The sequence below is a fragment of the Brachyhypopomus gauderio genome, chromosome 16 (assembly GCF_052324685.1).
Source record: "Brachyhypopomus gauderio isolate BG-103 chromosome 16, BGAUD_0.2, whole genome shotgun sequence".
In the NCBI taxonomy this organism is placed as follows: Eukaryota; Metazoa; Chordata; class Actinopteri; order Gymnotiformes; family Hypopomidae; genus Brachyhypopomus; species Brachyhypopomus gauderio.
Genome location: NC_135226.1, coordinates 16800187 through 16821136, shown reverse-complemented (window position 1 = coordinate 16821136; position 20950 = coordinate 16800187). Strand labels below are relative to the sequence as shown.

At 39.0% G+C, this 20950-nt stretch overlaps 1 protein-coding gene across 2 annotated transcripts; it reads left to right on the top strand.

Moving 5' to 3' along the window:
- Positions 1-354: 354 nt before the first annotated feature.
- On the top strand, positions 355-20531 carry abcg1 (ATP-binding cassette, sub-family G (WHITE), member 1). 2 transcript variants are annotated; one of them, XM_076977131.1, is made up of 15 exons: positions 355-451; positions 2874-3117; positions 7224-7341; positions 7825-7957; positions 10175-10225; positions 11407-11552; positions 12584-12707; positions 12868-12982; positions 13217-13365; positions 13934-14035; positions 14833-15001; positions 15263-15363; positions 16149-16307; positions 16396-16514; positions 16876-20531. In XM_076977131.1, the coding sequence occupies exons 2-15, from the start codon at positions 2898-2900 to the stop codon at positions 17102-17104; spliced, it is 1935 nt and encodes a 644-aa protein (XP_076833246.1). In that variant the 5' UTR covers positions 355-451; positions 2874-2897; the 3' UTR covers positions 17105-20531. The 2 variants fall into 2 exon arrangements, with proteins under 2 accessions (XP_076833246.1, XP_076833245.1); XM_076977130.1 differs by lacking the exon at positions 355-451 and adding an exon at positions 878-1158.
- The last annotated feature ends 419 nt before the right edge of the window (positions 20532-20950 follow it).

Genomic DNA, 20950 nt, shown 5'->3' with positions numbered 1-20950 from the left:
GTTCACTCGTCTCGTCATCTTAATGTGTCACACGCGGGGCTTGTTATGTGTCTAGCATATATCTCGTCTTTGTGAGCTCATTCAATGTTGAGTCCGCTTATGTATGTTTGCTGAGCGCTACATGCGCGCTATACGTTCAGCTAATAAAACCTGCATGTTAATGGATACTCGTCTACTGCATCATTACTCGCCCGTGACAATGCGTCTCAGTACTCATGTCTGCAAGTTACTGCAATTCAAACTCCTGGATAATTTAACATGTAGGGGGCTTTGTTAGCAAAACATAAATATAGCAAGATATGAACACACAAGCCCGTGCGACCAGCCGCTTCCCATAAGCGCCCTCTGAAGGCCTCAGAGCTGGTGAGGAAGCGTTTTAACCTCATCCTCACCTAAATTGAGAGAAGGAGAGAGAGTGTGAGAGAAATCATTTGGGGGAAGAGGGGAGTAGGTAAGTTATTACTCGATTATATCCAGGGACAAAAATCCACAAGGGGGAGCAAGTATTCTGGTGTATGTTTGGTTATCCGTTATTAAACCCCACTGTTGGACAAATGAGTGGTTGACAAACGAGAGATATATTACTCTCCTTAATACCTTTAGAAGATGCAAATTGCAAATCGCTAGCATGGTACAGGTTAAATATCTAACAACATTAAATACTTAATACCTATGCATCTGTGCAGATTTGCTCGTACACGTATTCCAATAATTTCACATTGTCAAAATAATTAAGTTTAAAAATTCGCGTTGAAATCTCGCACCATCTAGCAGTTTAAATCAGTGCACAGGTGTGTTACGTTTCAAATGTCAAACTGTGTTCAGCAACATAGTCTAAAGCCTTATCCCCAGGTGTCTTTTTGCCGGTAAGCTCTAATGGTCATGTTCATCAAAACGCCGGCGGCTGGCGGTAATGTCAGTGACGTCAAGATATAAACACAAACTGTTCGCGTGTAAACGGCGCGGACCCGTCGCGAGCAGGTTATGGAGTAATTGCAACTAGAAGACGCCACTATAGGGATCAAGCAGATGCACGCGCTGTCTTGGAAGTGGCGAGCTACATAGGATTATTTTACTCAATCACACACACAAGGAATGGCATGTCTTATGACTGCCTTCTCAGTCAACAATACTACCGTTGCCAACTCTATCATAATGGTAAGGAAAAACACTGCTATTTCTATTTTTGTTTTATTCTAGGGATGGCACTCTGGGCTCTACAAGTTCATGCCTGACAGCACGGCTTTATGATGCTCAAGTGAACCAGAGTTTCCTCTCTTGACACTGAACGAAGCTCAAATGGTTTTAAATCTCCTTATACAATGCATTTCTGTCCCCATGTTTTTTTGTAAAAATTAGTCTGTAAAATTATGTCTTAGTATATTATATATATTGTCTTTTGAAACATATCCACTGCAGGCACATATACAGTGTGCTTATAAAAAGTTCAGATCATTGCTTCATTATTTGACATGGCAACATTTTCACGTATAGACTTTTGATATTAATTTGTAAAACATAAGCTGATTTAATTTTATAACTACCTGTATTTCGTCGCTCCGCATGTGCTATCTGTATGCTCAAAATAAACCTTGTCCGATGGTAACCCCTCTGCCCAACTGTACAGCTCTTTGCAGCTAAGAGATTCCCTTGATACTTATTCCCCAGTGCAACAAATTTTAAAGAAGAGCATTATGCAGATGGAATGGATTATTAGCCCAAATGAATACTAGGCTCAAACAGCCCCAAGTCTGCAAAGAGCAGGAGGGATTGTGGGTTGTGAGATCAATGAGATAGTCAGGGGGAAAGTTCTGAAGAGTTTTACATGTTATTAATATTTTAAAATAATTAATCCACTATGACACAGGAAGCTACTGCAATTGAATTAGCAAAGGCATAACAAGGTCAGTAGATTTAAAGCATGTGTAGTGCTGAAACATATTGCTGAGAATGAGAAGATAAATGATGAGTAATAGTGGCTCTAAGATTGAACCCTGTGGAACAAGAAATGGGAAACTTTCTGACTGATAATTCTGGATGTGTACAAATTGTTCTGTTTGCAAGATAGGAAGCAAACTGCTGATATAGAGTGCCATAGAGTCTAATACTAATGAATCGATCAGTCTGAGATGGGTAGTTCAGTAGAGGTAATACTGTATAGTGTAATACTGTACTGAATACTGAATTTTATCAAAGGCTGTTGTTTCATTACTGTGTTTGGAACAAAAGCCAGACTGAAATTGTTCAAAAGATTATTGTTATCAATGTACGTTTGTAATTGGGCTGCAATTGCCTTCTCAGGTATTCTGGAAATCACTGTTAAATTTGAAATAATTTTGTTTAGGTCACTAGAATCTAAACCAGTTTTCAGTATTGGTCTAATTATATCAACTTCTTAGTGCTTATTATATCAATTTCGTAGTGCTTATTATGAAGTAGTCTGTGCAACGTTTCCGATGCCAACTGCTCATGAATTGTGATCATTTTAGAGTTGAAAAACTGTTTAAAAAAGCAGAACATTGTTCATTAGAGATTTATATTAATATTTTTTATAGTTTGAGTAAACTTTTCACTATAGAGAAAAGAGTATTAGTATTCATTTCACCTGTACTATTAATGTTTGTATAATAAGATATTTATTGTAATAGAGTATTTGATCAAAATACATTTGTTTATGAAACCTAGTATGGTCATAGCCTCTAATGTTAGAAGACTTTGCACCAAGGTTGGTTAAAACTGTTAAGAGATCCACAGTAGAATTACTAGATGACTTGGGTGGTCTATACAACGTGCAGGTCCACAGAGTAATAAAACAGCCTTCCTGCTAATTGTCGCAGTGAATTTACATGTGCTCACCTCTCATCCTGTCTCAGAACACCAACGGACCCCCCGATCTCATGCTGGACCCCAGGGCGGTATGTGTGTCCATTGACGATGTAGTGGCCAGTCACGCTGGGAGCCAGCAAATGCCTCTGTTACATACGCCCTTGAAAAAAGTGGGGAGCCCCCTAGCCGAAGCTCAGCATCTCTCGTACCTGCCTCGCAGACCCGTGGTCAACATTGAATTCAGAGAGCTGTCATACTGTGTCCGTGAGGGACCATGGTGGAGAAAGAAAGGTAACCTGGAATGGACTAGTTTTGAAATGGTTTTAGAAGGTTTTTGTCTTAAAAAGATGTCTTAAAACCATATTGCACGATACTCTAACATGCTTTATGATGATAACATACTTATGGTGATTTTACAAAAGCATTGGTATATTATTTGCAATGCTACCTTTTTGTTTCAAGAGCTCCAAAGATTATTGTTTAAGTGTCTTCTAAATATGCAATATGTGCAGATACATGTCACCCTCTTATTATTTTAGATTACTAAAATGACCACAGATCATAGCATTTATAGGTGTGGAAAAGGTTTTAAGAGCAAAAGTATTGTCATGAGTCATATAGCCAAACAGGTAGCACAAAAAGTTCCATTAGAAGCCAAAACCATTGATATCCTGCCACAGTACATTTACAGAGGCTCATCATATTGAATCATTGCTTTGTTTTATTAGAAAGTGACCACTAATAGAAACGTTGCTTTGGATATACACTCACCAAAAAAAGCATAACATTAGAAAAAATACAGTCACAGACCATTTTAAAACACTTTTAGGGCACTTTCTAGGCAAATTTAAGAAGTAAATGTGAAATAGTGAGCTAGGGTTTTTACATCATCATTATTGCTAGATCTTCATCACAGTTGGATAGTGATTAGATCACTACCAAAAAAATGTAGTCAACAAAAGTGAAAAACTGTTAAGAAGATGACTAGACTAGAAGGTGGCTGTCACAACTATTCATGAAAACAGGTGGGTTATAGTTACCCACCTTTAAGGCTGTGAGTATATTCGTGAAGGTGGCAGTATTGAGGGAGCGAGAGGCAAGGGTAAGTGAATTATAAAAAAGCTGACCTTAACGTTTAGTAAGCACAGCAAGAAGGGGGTTTGAGAGCAGGAACTGGCAACAACTCTAAGATCCAGGATGATTGGCAATGTGCAGCACAGACAGCAGGTACCTGTGGTCTTTTGTAACAGCGAATATGAGAAGGCACACCCGGTGTGTGTAATTACTAATTCTAGGGTGTCTGGGAATGGGGCAGGTGTGTGTGAATGAGGGAATCAGTGAGTGGGTGTATCTCTCCTGCTGGGTGATTGACACACCGTGATGTATGCTTTCATGTGAATGAGGAAGTTGACAGTAAAACATTTCTTTAAACAATAAAAATCCCTGTGTGCACTTTCGAAAAAGTGCTAATATGTGCACTTATAAATTTACATGTGAGTTTAGCAAGTTTTGTAGGTTTTGTATTATTAATATTCATTCTAATTTTTTAATTAATGAAGCACTTGCTTGGTAGACACAGTAATGCAGCTTGTTGTGCAGATGTTTCTTGGCTCATCCTTTAAATGATTTCTTCTTCTGCATCTCTTCATCCTTTCACATTATCTTGTACCATTTTCATCAGTAGCTCCTTGGGTGTAAGTGATTTTAAGGACAGTAAACTTAAAATATTATCAAATTTTATAATTGCTCTCAAAATATTTCATTGAGAGTTTAGAGGTAATTTTCATTCCCAAGGAAAACACAGATATCAGGTGGAGCTTCAGACTAAAAAGACAGCCATGACGCATTTGCTTTGCACTTGTCTCATTATGTCATCTCTTGGCTTCTGTTGTTTATGCCATGTGCTGGGCCTCCAGTGCTGAATGTCCATGTTAGCTAATGCTTTACAGGTACGAAAGGCTGTTTTTGATAGGAATACCAGATCATGACAAGCATAGGAGTACAGATTCCACCTATGTATGGATATCTCTCTAATGCACAGTTTAGCCTATCATCATTAATGCATTTCACTATCGTAACTGTCAGATGTGTTCAGCATATAGCAGAACAGATAGGGGAGGGGACCGGCAGTTAATGGCATCACGTAGACAAGGAAAATGCCAAGGAATAGTACCAGTTAGTATGTAGTCACAATGGATGCTTATGGAGGAGATGACTGATCCTGTTGCACTGTGTGCCTGGAGTAGATTTACACGTTAGAGGTCATGACAAATAAAGCCTTTGCCAATATGATGACTAAGAAACAGGACCCCCAATGTATTACAACTGTGAGCATGTGTTATTAGTACCAAGATGCTCACTTGCAGTTCTTATAGAAACATTATTTGGCATACATGAATTATCGTACAAACAGGCAGGTCCCTGCATTATTTTAATGCCATAATACGTTATTAATTTAATACATCTGTCTTTTTTGCCTTCAAAAAATATGTTTTCCTTTCACTCACTGCGCATCCCTGACTAAAACTGAATGTGGGGTCTTGAGTTGTCCAACAAATCTTTGTAATCCATACTTAGTGGAAAGTGAGATCTGGACAACTGTGACAGTGGCCCTGATCCGCACACACGGCACAGTTGGTTATGATTGGTCAACAAACTCCAGTAACCCTGGATCACAGCTTGGGGGCGGGGCTCTGACAGGATGAGATTGCACTTTGGGAGTTGAGAGTAGTTCAATGGAGATACTGGGCTGCAGAGGGAGACTTTTCTGTTGCTAGGTAACTGTATGTGGCTATTGCTGTTGAGTTCTGCTGGAGGTTTAGGGAGTTTTTAAATTGCTTCCTGGATTTAACAGGATCTAATAATCAGTTAGTATTGCTGCATTGTAATAATAAAAATGTGGCAAAAGCATTTGAATATCAGGAAGAGAAAGTAATATTTTGACATTTGCATCTGCATGTGAAAAGCACAGAGATACCATGACGCGCAGAGCATTCTATACATTGGCAGGTAAACGAAGAGGTAGGATTGGTGGAAAGACACATCAAATGGGCAGTGTATAACCAGCTACTCATCAAGCACATACCTGCTAATCGCAGACACAGTCATCAGAGGACCAGCATTTCGGGACGGAGGGTTTAGATTATGCCATCGGTCCCTCTCCATCACGGATGCTTGGAGGCCAGAGTTTGGAGGTTTTTGGTGCGTTTCCGTTTGCTGTCTTTGACCACTTCACCCGAGAAGATATTTAGTGTTGCTCTCTGAGAAGCTAAAGGTGTTCTACTCTACCATTCAATTTTATTTTATTCTGTGCTGGTTTTAAAATGGCTACTCATACTGCTTTTCCATGACATGACATTTCTCTCTCTCTGTGTATCTCTCTCTCTCTGACTCTCTCTGAATATTAATGCTCTCTCTCTCTGTAATTAATACTTTAGTAAAATTAAATTTACACATGATGATCAACATATTACTATAATGTAATTGATGAAATTCATTATTATTAACCTCAATATGGATCTGGCTGCATTATATAAACAGTGTCAGTGTGTCATTGAGTGTGCATAGAACGAATGAGCCAAGCTGCCTACATTTCCCAGGTATCCCAGGTGTGGGATTCTGTTCTGTATAGCTGTCTTGTGTGAGTGGGCCAGGCTGTGTCTGTGCATGTGTTCTTTTGGAGAGGAACCCCTGGGCCCTGCACTCAAAAAGGACAGGGAAGGTCAGAGGTATTTGTGTATCGCTCTGATGGATTGGGGCTGCAAAATCCAATTATGCTGCCAGCCACTGCAATCAAATGAATTAGCATCTCAGTCTGGCCCATTAGATAAATAAAAGGTTACTTTAGGTTATTTCTCTCAGTTCTGCTACTATTTCAGGAAATCTGCATGATTATGATCTAAACATGATACAAAATCTGGACTCTGGATTAGAAGCATCCCTCACAAACAAAAAATACATGTCTTACTGTGCAGACTGAGCAATGGCAAAATCACTGAAAAGGTGCACACCACACAAAGGGCCTTACAAATGCACTCATCGCAATAAGCCTGGGCTTAATTCGGTCAAGGATGCATTGTGTTGGTCAAAAGAAAGGGGATAGATACTACAGAAAAAGGCACAAGCTTTTGGGGTGGGAGGGGGAGTGGGGGGGGGGGTTGCAGTATTGTGCAGGTCACAATGAGATTTATCTGGCAGTCATGCGCAAAATTCCAGAAAAACTAAAAGTTGTATAACTTTCACTACTGTCACAAAGCACTTTTTATGTGAGGAGGAGGAGGTAAAGGGATAGATTTGTATGTGATGTGTGATTTTGGGAGAGAGCCCAGCTGTCTGCTATGACCACTAGTGTAGGTTTCTCACAGGACCCCTTTTGCCCCGGTTCCATTCTGGTTTAGGTTACAAGACCTTGCTGAAAGGGATCTCTGGGAACTTTAGCAGTGGAGACCTGGTAGCCATAATGGGTCCCTCAGGAGCTGGGAAGTCTACACTTATGAATATTCTGGCAGGATACAGGTGACCACAACCAAGTGAATCCATTCACTCAAAAACATGTTCACTGCCTATATACAATATCTATATTGTGATTTATGCAAAGGATGTATCCTCAATAGCTATATGTATTTAAGGCAGTAACTATGAATATAATATAATTCACTTTGCAATGATATATTAATTAATTTATTTCTCATATGTAATTTCTCATATGTCTGTTTTTTCATGTATTTCATGTTTTTTCATGTAAGAAAATCACTGTAAAGTTATTTGGGACAAACATATCCACAATAAATAATACAATATATAATACAATACAAGACAGAAACATAATGTGGTGTTATTCGATAATAGGAATTAAGTATACAAATTGAGTCCCTAGGATTCTCATATTGAGTTTCTCATATTGAGAACCACAACAAAGAGACCTCAAGCACATTCATTCGTTTACCTTAAAATTCACACACCTCTTCAAATAAGTGTGGTTTGGTTTTTTCTTTTCAGGGAAACAGGAATGAAAGGAGACATTTCGATAAATGGACGCCCCAGAGACCGGCGCTCCTTCAGGAAAGTGTCCTGCTATATTATGCAGGATGATGTGCTTCTCCCCCACCTAACAGTGCAGGAGGCCATGATGGTAATGAGCTAGTGATACTCTGGTCTGTGATCTGCAGTCGTGCACTACAGCTAAAGGCTGGAACATACTTGCTGTTTGCCCATGCGTTCGCGTACACAACCGGCTGCGTTGTGAACGTTACTGAGAACATACTAGCCTATGTGCAACGCGTGAAACTGGAGGCATCCACTAGAGCAGTGGTTCTCAAACTGTGGTACGCGTACCACTGGTGGTACGCAGAGCACCCCGCGGTGGTACGCCAGATGAACTCGGAAAATAAAAGATGCTTTGAGGTTTTTTTTTTTTTTTTACACAACACATTTTTTTTTATTAAAACAGAATTATGACAAGTCCTGAAATTCAGAAACTAAAAGGGATTACTCGTATTATGTGCGGAGAAAATGTCGCTAAACAGTTCGACCTGGTTCATCTTTCAAACGACACGGTCACTCGCAGAATTGATGAAATGGTGGACAACGTCAGACAAACATTGACCGAGAGAATTAAAATGAGTAAATGCTTCTCACTGCAGTTAGATGAATCCATAGATGTCGCAGATTTAGCCAACTTGCTCGTTTACGTGCGATATGAGTATGAGGGCATGTCGCACGAAGACTTTTTGTGCTGTAAACCAACCACTACCAACACGAACTACAGGAGAACTACATTACAGGGTTGCCAACTTTTGACGTTCGCTTGGAGTGAGATTTTAACCTGGAGCCGGTGGCGAGTGTATTTTGTTGAGCGGGGGGGGGGGGGGGGGGGGCGAACGAAAGTTGTTGAGCGGGGGGGGGGGTGCCGAACGTAAAATGGACACAGATTCAGTGTTATATTGCCGGTGGATGGCGTGTGTCTCACGCTCAATGCGTGAGAGTTGACAACCCTGACATTATAACATATGTGTGTAATGAGCAAGGTTGCCAAATGCGTGAGACACACGCATTTGACCGTCTTCACACGCCACACATCCGATTTCTCACGTCGACAAAAAAAAATCTAGTTTATTTACCTCTGATCCGCATCTATGATTCAATGAGTTAGTAGTTCGCTCTGGCGCCAACCATCGTGATATAATACTTAATTCGTGTCCATTTTACATCCTCCCGGTAACAATTTACATTCGCCACCCCGCCCCCCCCCCCGTCAACAACTTAAACTTGCCAAACAGCTTTTTCTTTTTTTTGGGGGGGGGGGGTAGTAGGTGGTACGTGGAGGTTTTTCGTTTGACAGTTGGTGGTACTTTGTCTAAAAAGTTTGAGAACCACTGCACTAGAGGGCAGAACGTAGAAAGGGCTTCGGTATTTTAACGATGCAAACATGGCAACACTCGAGGAGATTAGCCTTTGGGTAATTTTACGGTCACGGCAGAAAAAACGACGACAGCGATCCCTTCGTAGGTGGTATGTAAGGCCGTTAAATCAAAGACGTGGTGAGAATGGCGAATTTGTGTCGTTAGATATCGTTGTGTCCATTTTGATGCTGGTTAGCGGCTACACTGCCCCTAGCGGTTTTGTGTGTATTGCACCTCGCGTACGCGTCGCGTTAACTTTTGGAGGACGTGCAAGACCTACGCGCCAAACCGACGCAGGATACGCGAAGCAGCCATGATGCGTACGCGTACGCGTAGTTAACAGCAAGTATGTTTTAGCCTTAACCCTCTGTGATTTGAAGACAGTTACTGCTTTTATTTGAATGGAGTTGTCATGTATCTTAATATGTTCTGTAAAACATTCAGAATTGAAAAAAAATACATAAATAACTGACAAGATCAAACAGAACATAGACATATTATACACAGAATATGCATATTGTCCCTTACCTACGCACTTAGATTTGTACATTACATTTGTTTAAATTTCTTCATCAAATCCATTAATCAGTTTTATTGTGTTTTGCTGACATATTTGATATGTTCTGTCAGCAAGCCCCACCTCCATGGCAAAAGGAAATAAAAACCAAAAACAACCCTCTCATGTCCACTGAACACTGCTTAAGATTTAAGATATGTTCTCATGTTTTTACAGTACCAAAAAAAACACTTCTTTTGAAATCCTAGTGAGGCTATATAATAGGGAGCTACTTCACCCAGCATCACATGAGTGACTCAGCTCTTTAGTACAGTTTATAGTACATTATATGGTTTCGTCAATAAGAACATGAAAATGCCTCTCTTAGTTTTGATTTCACCTGTTAATGCTTGGTGAACACAATTGAAATCTCCCCCCTCTGCCTCCTCAGGTGTCAGCTAATCTCAAACTCCAGGAGAAGGTGGAAGGCAGGCGGGCGATGGTAAGGGAGAGCCGTGTGAAACTCTACACACATTGCCTCCTCACACAAAACAGGAGCGATCGGCTGTTCTTGCATTACATCATTAGTTTCTTGTGAGTTATGTAAGAACGAAAAGCTGAAGTGTCTCTTTGCCACTGAAAATGTAATTATTCAACATTTAATGATTTTGTTATTTAAATGTTCGTGGAGCAAACTTGCAGGTTAAATAAGTTCAATTCAATTCAATTCAAATTTATTTGTATAGCGCTTTTCACAACACAACACGTCACAAAGCAGCTTTGATTCGTGGCAGAGTCCTCTGTCTCTAGGTGTTCACTATGGTAACCAGGACCATTTTAGTCATGCTTCCGTTTTGCCCTCTTTCAGATACAACAGTTACTATAGCCAATATCGAGGTTTCTTGGAATTATTCACCATTACCCAAGTTGATCCTGGAATGTCAAAATGTTGTGTAATTAGATCAATAAAACATAATAGCTAATGTCAAGGACACAAGGAAGGTTGCACCCTACATACTTGTCAAGAGTACTTGACCTGCATATTTTTAGTAATTATTACACTTCAAAGCACCATACAAAACATTTTGATGCTAAATAATAAATAACATTTTGATGCTAAATTTGTTTCCTACAAACTTTACATGTCATACTGCTGACACAGAAATGTATTAAACTTGTAAGCCAGTTAGTTAAATCTACTTCATGTTAATTTAATTGATTTCATCACTTATTAACATAATTTGCCAGAACAATACCTCTTGGTCTGACTTGTGGTATGAAAATACTTTTGAAAATATTTTGAAAAAGTTTCCAAAATAATAAGGTGTGTCCATTTTAAAAGGGTAAAATGGAATATGCACAGGCTTTTATGGGAAGGCAAAAAAACATAAGCTATGATTTGCTATGGGAATAAAATAATTAAAAAATAAAGATTTACACTTATAGTAAGTAGATTTGTAGAGAGAATTGGAACGGATGAGCATCATGCAATGTCCCCTGGGTAATGCAGTTTATTCTAAAGCGAAGGTGTACTCAGTAGGAAGGAAAAGTCACAGTACATGGAAAACAGACATGATACATGGTTTGCAAATGAAACAAATTGAAGAGTCCGATTCTTTATTATCAGACTCGCGCCTCTGTCATGCTAGACCTAATCATCAGAACGGGGGTGTGTCACTGTAGGTCAAGGAGATCCTGACTGCACTCGGCTTGTTGGACTGTGCCAGTACACGCACAACGAACCTCTCCGGTGGGCAGAGGAAGCGTCTCGCCATCGCCTTGGAGCTCGTCAACAATCCACCTGTCATGTTTTTTGATGAACCCACAAGGTTGGGCCAGAGGCACACACACAGACATACGCATGCATATTTACTCATGCCCGCACACACACATGCACACACACATGGATTCATGTCCTCTTATGACATAAGGATGATCAGAAATCACTCAAGAGGCAGCATAGATTGTACTTCTTAAGCCAAATATAGGCAATGGAAAAAGGAATATAGGGGAATGGAATACAGTCCAGATTGTATCATGTCCTTGTGTTGAGAGACACAATTGAATTATGTTTTAATACACTAGGCTGCTTCCGTTTGGATCAAGGCTTTGGTAACTACATAGGGAGATAGGTCTCTGAACAGCCAATTAGGAAATCGGTTCCCTTCTCCACTTTATGGCTGTCTGATTGTATCCTCTCAAGAGATCATCCCTTGGCAGTAAAACAGTGCTGCCCTTTCCCTGCAGTTAGCCATTTTAACCATGCAGCCTGCAGATGAAAGTATGTGTGTATGTATACAGAGGAAAACATTTGCACACATGCAGAATCATACAGGCCTGAACCAATACAAATGATCATAACTCATAAAGATCTATATGTATAGCGAAAGGATAGAATTTTCTCCAATGCCTTTTTATTTCATTTTTTGGGCAGTATGTATTCCTCATCTCTTGTCTCGTGTTGTTTGCTTGTGGGTCATTCCTACAATTCGGTGCCTTTTGTGTCCCCAGTACTGATTACTATATTTAATTTGTAAAAATGCAAGCAATATAAACTTTTACTTCTTTGTGGCCAAGGAGCATATGTTTTAATTGATTTAAATTTAGATTTTCCTTTGTAGAAATATTAAGTTTAGTATATTTAGCTTTTTTTCTCTCTCTGAGAAGGTCTATTAAGGCTGTGATTTAAGGGTATATGAATCCTACTGATATCTTAATGAAATCCTTCAGAACTAGCCTACACCTGTACCATCATTTCATTTTATTCCAGTGGAACAGAAATAGGCAGGTTCAGAGGATGTCTTCTGTTAGGCCCACTGAGCTGATAGGAATGAGGCTGTGTTCTGCCATCCCAATGCAGCGGACTGGACAGCTCCTCCTGTTTCCAAGTGGTTTCACTGATGAAAGCTTTGGCTCAGGGTGGCCGGACAGTTATCTGCACCATCCACCAGCCCAGCGCCAAGGTCTTTGAGCTCTTTGACAAAGTAAGAAAAATCATTAATCATCAGAAGGATGATGGTTCAGTTCAGGTCAATCAGAGCTTTAAATATTCATTAGAATGTTCCTGTATGTAAAGTACTGATGCATTGTATGTAAAACACTGATACTGATTAATTTGACTAAAGCTCTTTCCTGGTTTTACAGCTGTATGTCCTGAGCCAGGGCCAGTGCATCTACCGGGGGGCAGTATCTAACCTTATCCCTTATCTTAGGGAACGTGGACTCAACTGCCCTACATATCATAACCCTGCGGACTTCAGTAAGAATATCACTATTTAAAAAAGCCCAAAACTAACGTGTATCACCAGATGATCATACATCTGTCAATCTACATCTTAGTAGTTCCTCAGATGGATGACTCTCTAATCAAGAGAGATTTAACTTAGTAAGCCTGTACACGCTTACGAATGGTGTGAATGGTGTTTGTCTTTTCTCATGCATCTATCAGTGTTTGAGCTGACTGCAAATGTGTGAATTATCCATTTATACCCAGTTATGGAGGTAGCCTCTGGAGAATATGGCGACCACATGGCTCAGCTGGTGAAGGCTGTTCAGGACAGGAACTGTGATAAAGACAGCAAAACTGAAATAAATGGGAATGGAATTCTGAACCCGTTCATGTGGCGTAGACCATCTGATGAGGTACAGGGTTTCTACAAGCACTACAGAATTTAACACCACAGTGATCTTGATTCATAAGCTTTATCTTACATTCTTGTCATTTGTATGGCTTCTACTCTGGCACGATAATCATGGAAAGAAATTCCAAAGCAACAAAACAGGACTCACAGCAGAACAAGAACAAAGTTCAAACTGTAGTCTTCATATTATATATTTTTATTTGTTCCATTATAGAGCTCTAAAGACAAAAATATACAAAAGTGCCTTTCCTCTATACCATAATTCACTGACAGTGCTGTCTGTTTTGAAATACATTGGTGTGACCATATCTTCTGTTATTTTCTTTCCTCTATACCATAATTCACTGACAGTGCTGTCTGTTTTGAAATACATTGATGTGACCATATCTTCTGTTATTTTCTAGGACAGTATTTCCCATAGGCTTGCTCTTTTGAATTCAATTTCTGTTGTGAAACACTGTAAAATGTGGATGTGAATAGAGGTATTATTAGAAGCACAGGACAGTACAGATGTCATCTGAGGTTTAGCTGCTGAATGGCATTGTAACAAGGGCATTTGTTTACTCTAGGACTCATCTTCCACCGAGGGCTGCCACAGTTTCTCGGCCAGCTGTCTGACACAGTTTTGTATCCTCTTCAAGAGAACGTTCCTAAGCATCATGAGGGATTCAGTAAGTCACACTGCCACCTACTGGACAAATAGAGTTATGCATCTGAAAATGTGGATGAAATTCCCACAGATGAGCTGATGCATTTTCGAAGATTAAGTTAGAAGGGGAACAAAATAAATATATATTTTTTAAATGTATAATAATAAAATTATTTATTGTGTCAGTGTTAAACAAACCACTACTTTACAAAGGAAAGTTACATATTTTACTGTACTATATAAGTGCACAACAAGTAAGGGTTTTATTTTCCCACTCAGTACAACATTGTGATACCCCCTGTCATTTTGGCCACACTTTAAGCATGAAGAGGTCCACAGTGTGTGGCAGTCTGACTGAATTGTTAAGCTTAGCATATAAATTACATTTCTTAATAATAGTACCTTAACAGCATACTGAGCACTAATTAGCTGCTGGTACGAAGGTGGGCAGCTTGAGCCTGAGCAAGGTAATCGAATGAAAATTACTACTGATAAAGTTGTTTCAGGTTTCCAGATGTTTTATCTTTTAATATATTTTGCATAGTTTTGTTGTCAACAAATATGCATTGAAATAGCGAGAGAATTAAAATAAATGTCATGGCCTGGTGGTTAGGGAACTGGTCTTGTGACCGGAGGGTCGTGGGTTTGAATTCCCAGACCTGAGGCCATGACTGAGGTGCCCCTGAGCAAGGCCCTTAACCCTCAATTGCTCACTTGTATAAAAATGAGATAATAATGTAAGTCGCTCTGGATAAGGGCATCTGCCAAAATGCTGTAAATGTAAAATATTTGATAATAATCATATCCTTTTCTGACTAGGTGCTGACCCACCTGCGTATAACCTCTCACATTGGAATCGGGATTCTGATAGGGCTTCTATATCTGGACATTGGCAATGAGGCGAAGAAAGTCCTTAGCAACTCTGGTTTCCTTTTCTTCTCTATGCTTTTCCTCATGTTCGCGGCACTAATGCCCACAGTACTTACCTGTGAGTGTACTAAATTACTACATATGTATCTGACACACTTTTTTCAATCCATGACATGTGGTAAGATAAATGTTTTCACAGGCTCTTATGGCAGTTATTACCACTATGTGGTGTGTAAACAAGCAAAGCACATCTCTGCAATATAGTAAAGGTTTATTTTAAAATGCATAAATCGATTCTATTTCAGTTCAATGTAATCTTATATTCTGTGGCTTTAGAAAAATGTAATAAAGGTGCTCTTAACTTTTTTTGCAAATCTAGTTCCTCTTGAGATGGGTGTGTTCTTGAGAGAACACTTGAACTATTGGTACAGTCTGAAGGCATACTACCTGGCAAAAACTATGGCTGATATTCCATTTCAGGTAACACATCTAAGATATATCATACCTTATGATGGATATGTCTTATGATGTCCTAACAGTGGTCCCAAAATGGGATGTTCCATATATGATTGAGAGAGAGAATAAATATCAGATTTTGTCACTAACAAATAAAGCCCAAACAGACAGGATATGATCAAGCTGTGATATTGATAACTTTGTAGAAGCTGGAATTATCATCTCACCTCAAAGCAGGGTTCTTTCAGTTTATTGAAATCCAGCAATTACACTATATAAGCAGGCTGCATTCCACAGTAGCAATGCTAACCTCTGAAATTAACATTCACTAATGGTCCCAACATGAACATTAATTTTTGCTGTATTAAATTACCTTGTCTTAGTTGAGTCCTAAATTAACTCATTAGATGCAAGTTTGAAGTAAAAAGGAAGTGTGTATTTCATTTGTACTTGAGTGCTAGTTATAGAAATGTGTAAAACTTTGTTTTACCTGAATTATAAATAATTTGAATAGTATATATATTTTTTATTCTACAGATTCTAAAGATCACATCAAATCAGATATTATGTATATTTCAAACAATAACAGAATCAGACAGACCAGAAATCTGGGAATCAGAAAGGGACCGAGGCACCAATCAAACAAATGACAAATAAATTATGAGTAACAGTTGTGAGGGGTGCTGTAAGTGTGGAGACAAAAACAGAGGCACATGGCTAGGACAAAGCTAACAGAGACCACATGATGAAGCTACGAAGGAGAGACTAGAGTAACAGTAACTATTTGATCGACCTATTCTGCCTTGCAGATCATATTCCCAGTGGCCTATTGCAGCATTGTCTACTGGATGACCTCTCAACCGTCAGACGCAGTTCGTTTCACTCTCTTCCTGGCCTTGGGTATGCTTACGTCCCTGGTGGCACAGTCTCTGGGACTTCTGATTGGTGCAGCATCCACATCGTTGCAAGTAATTTGAACTGTTTAACATAAGTACATTTTTACTTTATGAATTAAGCACTGGAATAATGTTCTGAGGTCACATTTCTTTGTCCTAGGTTGCCACATTTGTTGGTCCTGTGACTGCCATTCCTGTGCTGCTATTTTCAGGGTTTTTTGTCAGCTTTGACACCATCCCAAAATATCTCCAGTGGATGTCATACATTTCATATGTCAGGTAATATTGGAGTTAATTCGGGAATAAGTTTTTTTAAAGATACCTGGCTGATGTGGTGATATCTACAGCACTTTGTAATAAATGGCGTTACCTACTACAGATTATATATCTACTTAAAACATTACTGACTTATTACAAACACTAGTAACATTCATGGCAGTGTGTAGAGGACAATGTACAGTATGTAGACACACTTTACTACAGAGTTTTAAATGTGAACTAGAATTGCGCAGATGAGTTATAATTTTGGATATTCTAAGAGTGCCATTAATGATATAGCAAAATTCGAGCAATAATATGCCTTTGATGCCTCACTGACCATCTGACAGGTCATGTAAAGCAGCTGTCCCGTGGTTTTCAGGTATAGCTTTGAAGGAGTCATCTTGTCTATTTATGGGCTGGACCGTGAGGACCTGCACTGTAGCAAAGACGAGACATGTCACTTCCAAAAGTCCGATGCCATCCTGAAAGAACTGGATGTTGAAGATGCCGAGCTGTATCTGGACTTTATTGTGCTGGGCATCTTCTTTGTGTCCCTGCGGCTTCTTACCTACTTTGTCCTCCGCTATAAAATCAGTGCAGAGAGGTAAAAATGTAGAGCATACACTGGAGAGGGACTACTGGCATCTTTTATGCCTTTGAAGGGATTAGCAGAAATCACCAAAGTGGTTGTATACAGGATAGTTACTATGGAGGTCCCTCTTGGGCACACTGGACATTTGAAATGAACCTGACTTCGTGAGCACTTGACTCTTGTGCATTGTATTTCTGTATTTCAGTTATACGTATCCACGAACAACCAATGTAACATCTGCGATGTAACATCCCTCAGATATAACATCTCCAAGAAAAGTCATAGCTCAAGATGGGCTGTATTTTCAGGGACAGTTATGAATTTGATTAAAATAATAATACTGTATTTTTTTTAATTTTGAAGAGCTGGACTCATTTCTACATTACTACGACATATAATCTTTTTTATCTTGAGATATATTTTGCTGTGTAAGATATTGGTGTAAAAGATGACATGAGATTTTGATTAATCCATTGCCTCTGCTTTAACAGTGTCTCTGTCTAAGAAGAGACCTGTCCTTGAATTCCTTTTTTCTAGACTGTGTCAAAAAGGAACTCCAGCATGTAATGGCGGTGATGAGGGAGTGAGGGGCGAAAGCTTGTCTGTCGCCTTAGAGACCGTGGAACTTGGACTGATGTCTTTGACCACTCAGCATGCTGTGCGCATCAAAGATGGCAGGACCTGTGGGTCTTAATAGTGACAGAGGAGATGGAACAGAAATGAGCAACAGGACAAAGTAATAACTTAATAATGAGGGGATGATAGACAGTGACTGAGAAGGAGTGGGTGTGTCGGTAGGAATGGGCGTGTCCCTCTTAGGCTGGGACTGGTGCACCGTGACACTGGGTTTCACTAATTTAAGAGCTGGTCTCCATCACAGGGACACTAATCAGTTTTTCTTATTTTGATACATAAACAAGACAAGTAACTGTTTTATCTGGGTTTCATAATGTGAAATATGCTGGCAATGATCTTCTATCATGATTTATTAGCAGTAGGTTTATAAAGTGATATAATGATATAAATAAAGTGATTTAGAATGATTTCTGGCTATACCATGTAGACTTGCTAAGTAAGGCTGACAAACCTACTGACAAAATAGATTTAGAGTTTGCTGGGCAACTGAGATCTAAAAGTGAATCCCAAAAGTTTCTGAAATTCAGATATTATGAATACAGAGTGAATACAATATGATGCAGATCTGGTACAAGAAAGCTACCTATTTTCAATATGTATGACATTATTTCTGAGATGATGTCAAACATGAACCACAGCAGACCTATTCTGGAAAATTCAAGTGGTCATTTTCTGATATGCTTGCATCTGTATGAATTATGGTGCCATGTTCTCTTAAATGATTATACAGGCAGCTTTATTATAAAACAAAAATGTATTTTGTTTACCATGGTGAGCTGTATGTACCACAAATGCATGTAGTGTATGAAACAAAATAAAGAAATATAAGTGCAGTGACAATAGAATAAATAGCCTATACTTATCATGACATATTTATTGGTTTGCTGATACAATTATTAAAGTTTGACCAGTTATTTTCATTTTCTTTAAAATAAGCCATTGTGCATCATTAGCTTGTTTTCATTACTGCCTGCCTAGGTCCTGAGAGCATTACCTACTCTTTATTGCTTGAAATAAATACTAAGCTTAAATGTATTAAGTAAAAGTATTAAGAAGGTGTAATACATATAGGCCATCAAATCTTAAACCCCTTTCATGTGGACACATTTTTATTTTCTTTTTGTCAATTATGCACTTCATTGCTTGTAGTTCATTTGTAAGCTGGATGTATATTATTTTGTCCCTCAAAATTCATTTTTAAAGACATTTTAGAACATCTAAATATTATGTCAATTTTTATTGATTAATAACACCCTTAAAAGCATTCAGGTATGTTATTCTGTAAAGATAATGTCTAATGACTCAAGGGTATCTTGAATTCTGGCCTATCCGTACTATCCGTACTGCTATATTGGCCATTGTAAATTCCTCACTGTTAACAGGTTGCTTTCCATCTTATTTTAAACACACCACTGTTCAGCCTCTTTTAAAGAAATCAAATTTAGACCCGGCTGTGCTTAAGACCTATAGGCCTATATCTAAGCTTCCTTTCTTATCCAAAATTTTAGAGAAGGTGGTGGCAATCCAACTGATTACAGTTTTAGAAAATCACAATTGCTACGACTCTTTACAATCTGGGTTTCAGAAGAGGCATTCTACAGAGACTGCTCTCCTGAGGGTCTCACTGCTCTGTGTTGGTGCTGCTGGATCTCAGTTCTGCGTTTGATACCATTGATCATGAAATACTGATAAATAGGTTACGTGACTGGGTGGGCATATCTGGAACAGCACTTGATTGGTTTATTTCTTATCTCACTGGGAGAAGTTTCTCAGTTACGATGGGAGATTACAGGTCTGAGGCAACCCCATTAACCTGTGGGGTTCCACAGGGTTCAGTTTTAGGGCCTTTGTTGTTTTCTTTGTACATGTTACCTTTGGGGCAGATTTTAAATAGTTTTAATATTTCCTATCATTTATTTGCTGATGATATTAAGCTTTATTTCTCTTTTAAACCAAGTGAGGTTCATAGTTTGTCTAGGCTATTAGATTGTCTTCAATCAATCAGAGAATGGACCTCAAATAACTTCCTACAGCTAAATGACAACAAGACTGAGGTATTGAGCATTGCTCCCGAAAGTCTTAGTCAAACGATTAAGCAAAATCTTGGGCTTCTTTCCTCTGCTATCCACTCTAGCCTCCGAAATCTGGGAGTTATTTTCGATCAGTCTTTAGCATTTGATTCTCATGTTAAACAGCTGTCAAGATCCTGTTTCTTCCACTAGAGAAATATCAGTAAACTGAGATCTATGGTTTCAACAGCAGATCCAGAGATGCGTTTTTTCATCTCGCATAGACTACTGTAATGCCTTGTTTTCATCTCTCAGTGTATCAGCTTGTGGACGTTTACAGATAATTCAAAACGCTGCAGCGAGGTTACTGACCAAGTCAAGCAGACGGTCTCACATAACACCCATTTTAAAATCCTTACACTGGCTTCCTGTAGAATTCAGAATCCAGTTCAAGATTTTAACTTTAACATACAGAGCACTACACAACACAGCTCCTGTGTATGTCGCTGACCTGCTCCACCCCTACACTTCATCGCGATCACTCAGGTCAAACAACCTGAGTTTACTGTCTGTGCCATGCTCACATCTAAAGACTCGTGGAGACCGAGCATTTAAGGTGGTTGCTCCAAAACTGTGGAACACACTTCCTCCACATTTAAGGTCAGCTGACTCTGTGGATACTTTTAAAAAACAGCTAAAGACTTTCCTTTTTACGCAGGCGTTTAGTTAGTGGTGGAATTTGCAGCCGTTGACCTTGTGCACTGTATTTTATTTCTGGTTTATAGTGTGTGTTTTTGTGTTTTTTATTTATTTTATTTTATTTTATTTTATTTTCCGTTGTAAAGCACTTTGTGGCTTGTGCCTGTGAAAAGTCCTATATAAATGAATTTTACTTTTTTTTTTTTTTTTTTTTACTTAGGATGAATTCTGTGATCAGATGCAAAGCACTTTGTAAGTCGCTCTGGATAAGAGCGTCTGCTAAATGCCATAAATGTAAATGTCTAGTATAATGACATGATAGAGCAGTAATAAAGTATAAAGTTCCAAGGGAAAACAAATGTGGGCTCTACAGTGGCTAGAGCAGAGCATTCATTACAGACCATCGCTTGTTTCTGCTTTCTACTCATATGGGTAATAAGTGATTTATGTTTAAGGATGATTTTTAAAAACAGTGCTTCTACAAGCCTAGAGAAACGTTCTGGTGCAAAAACCGATAC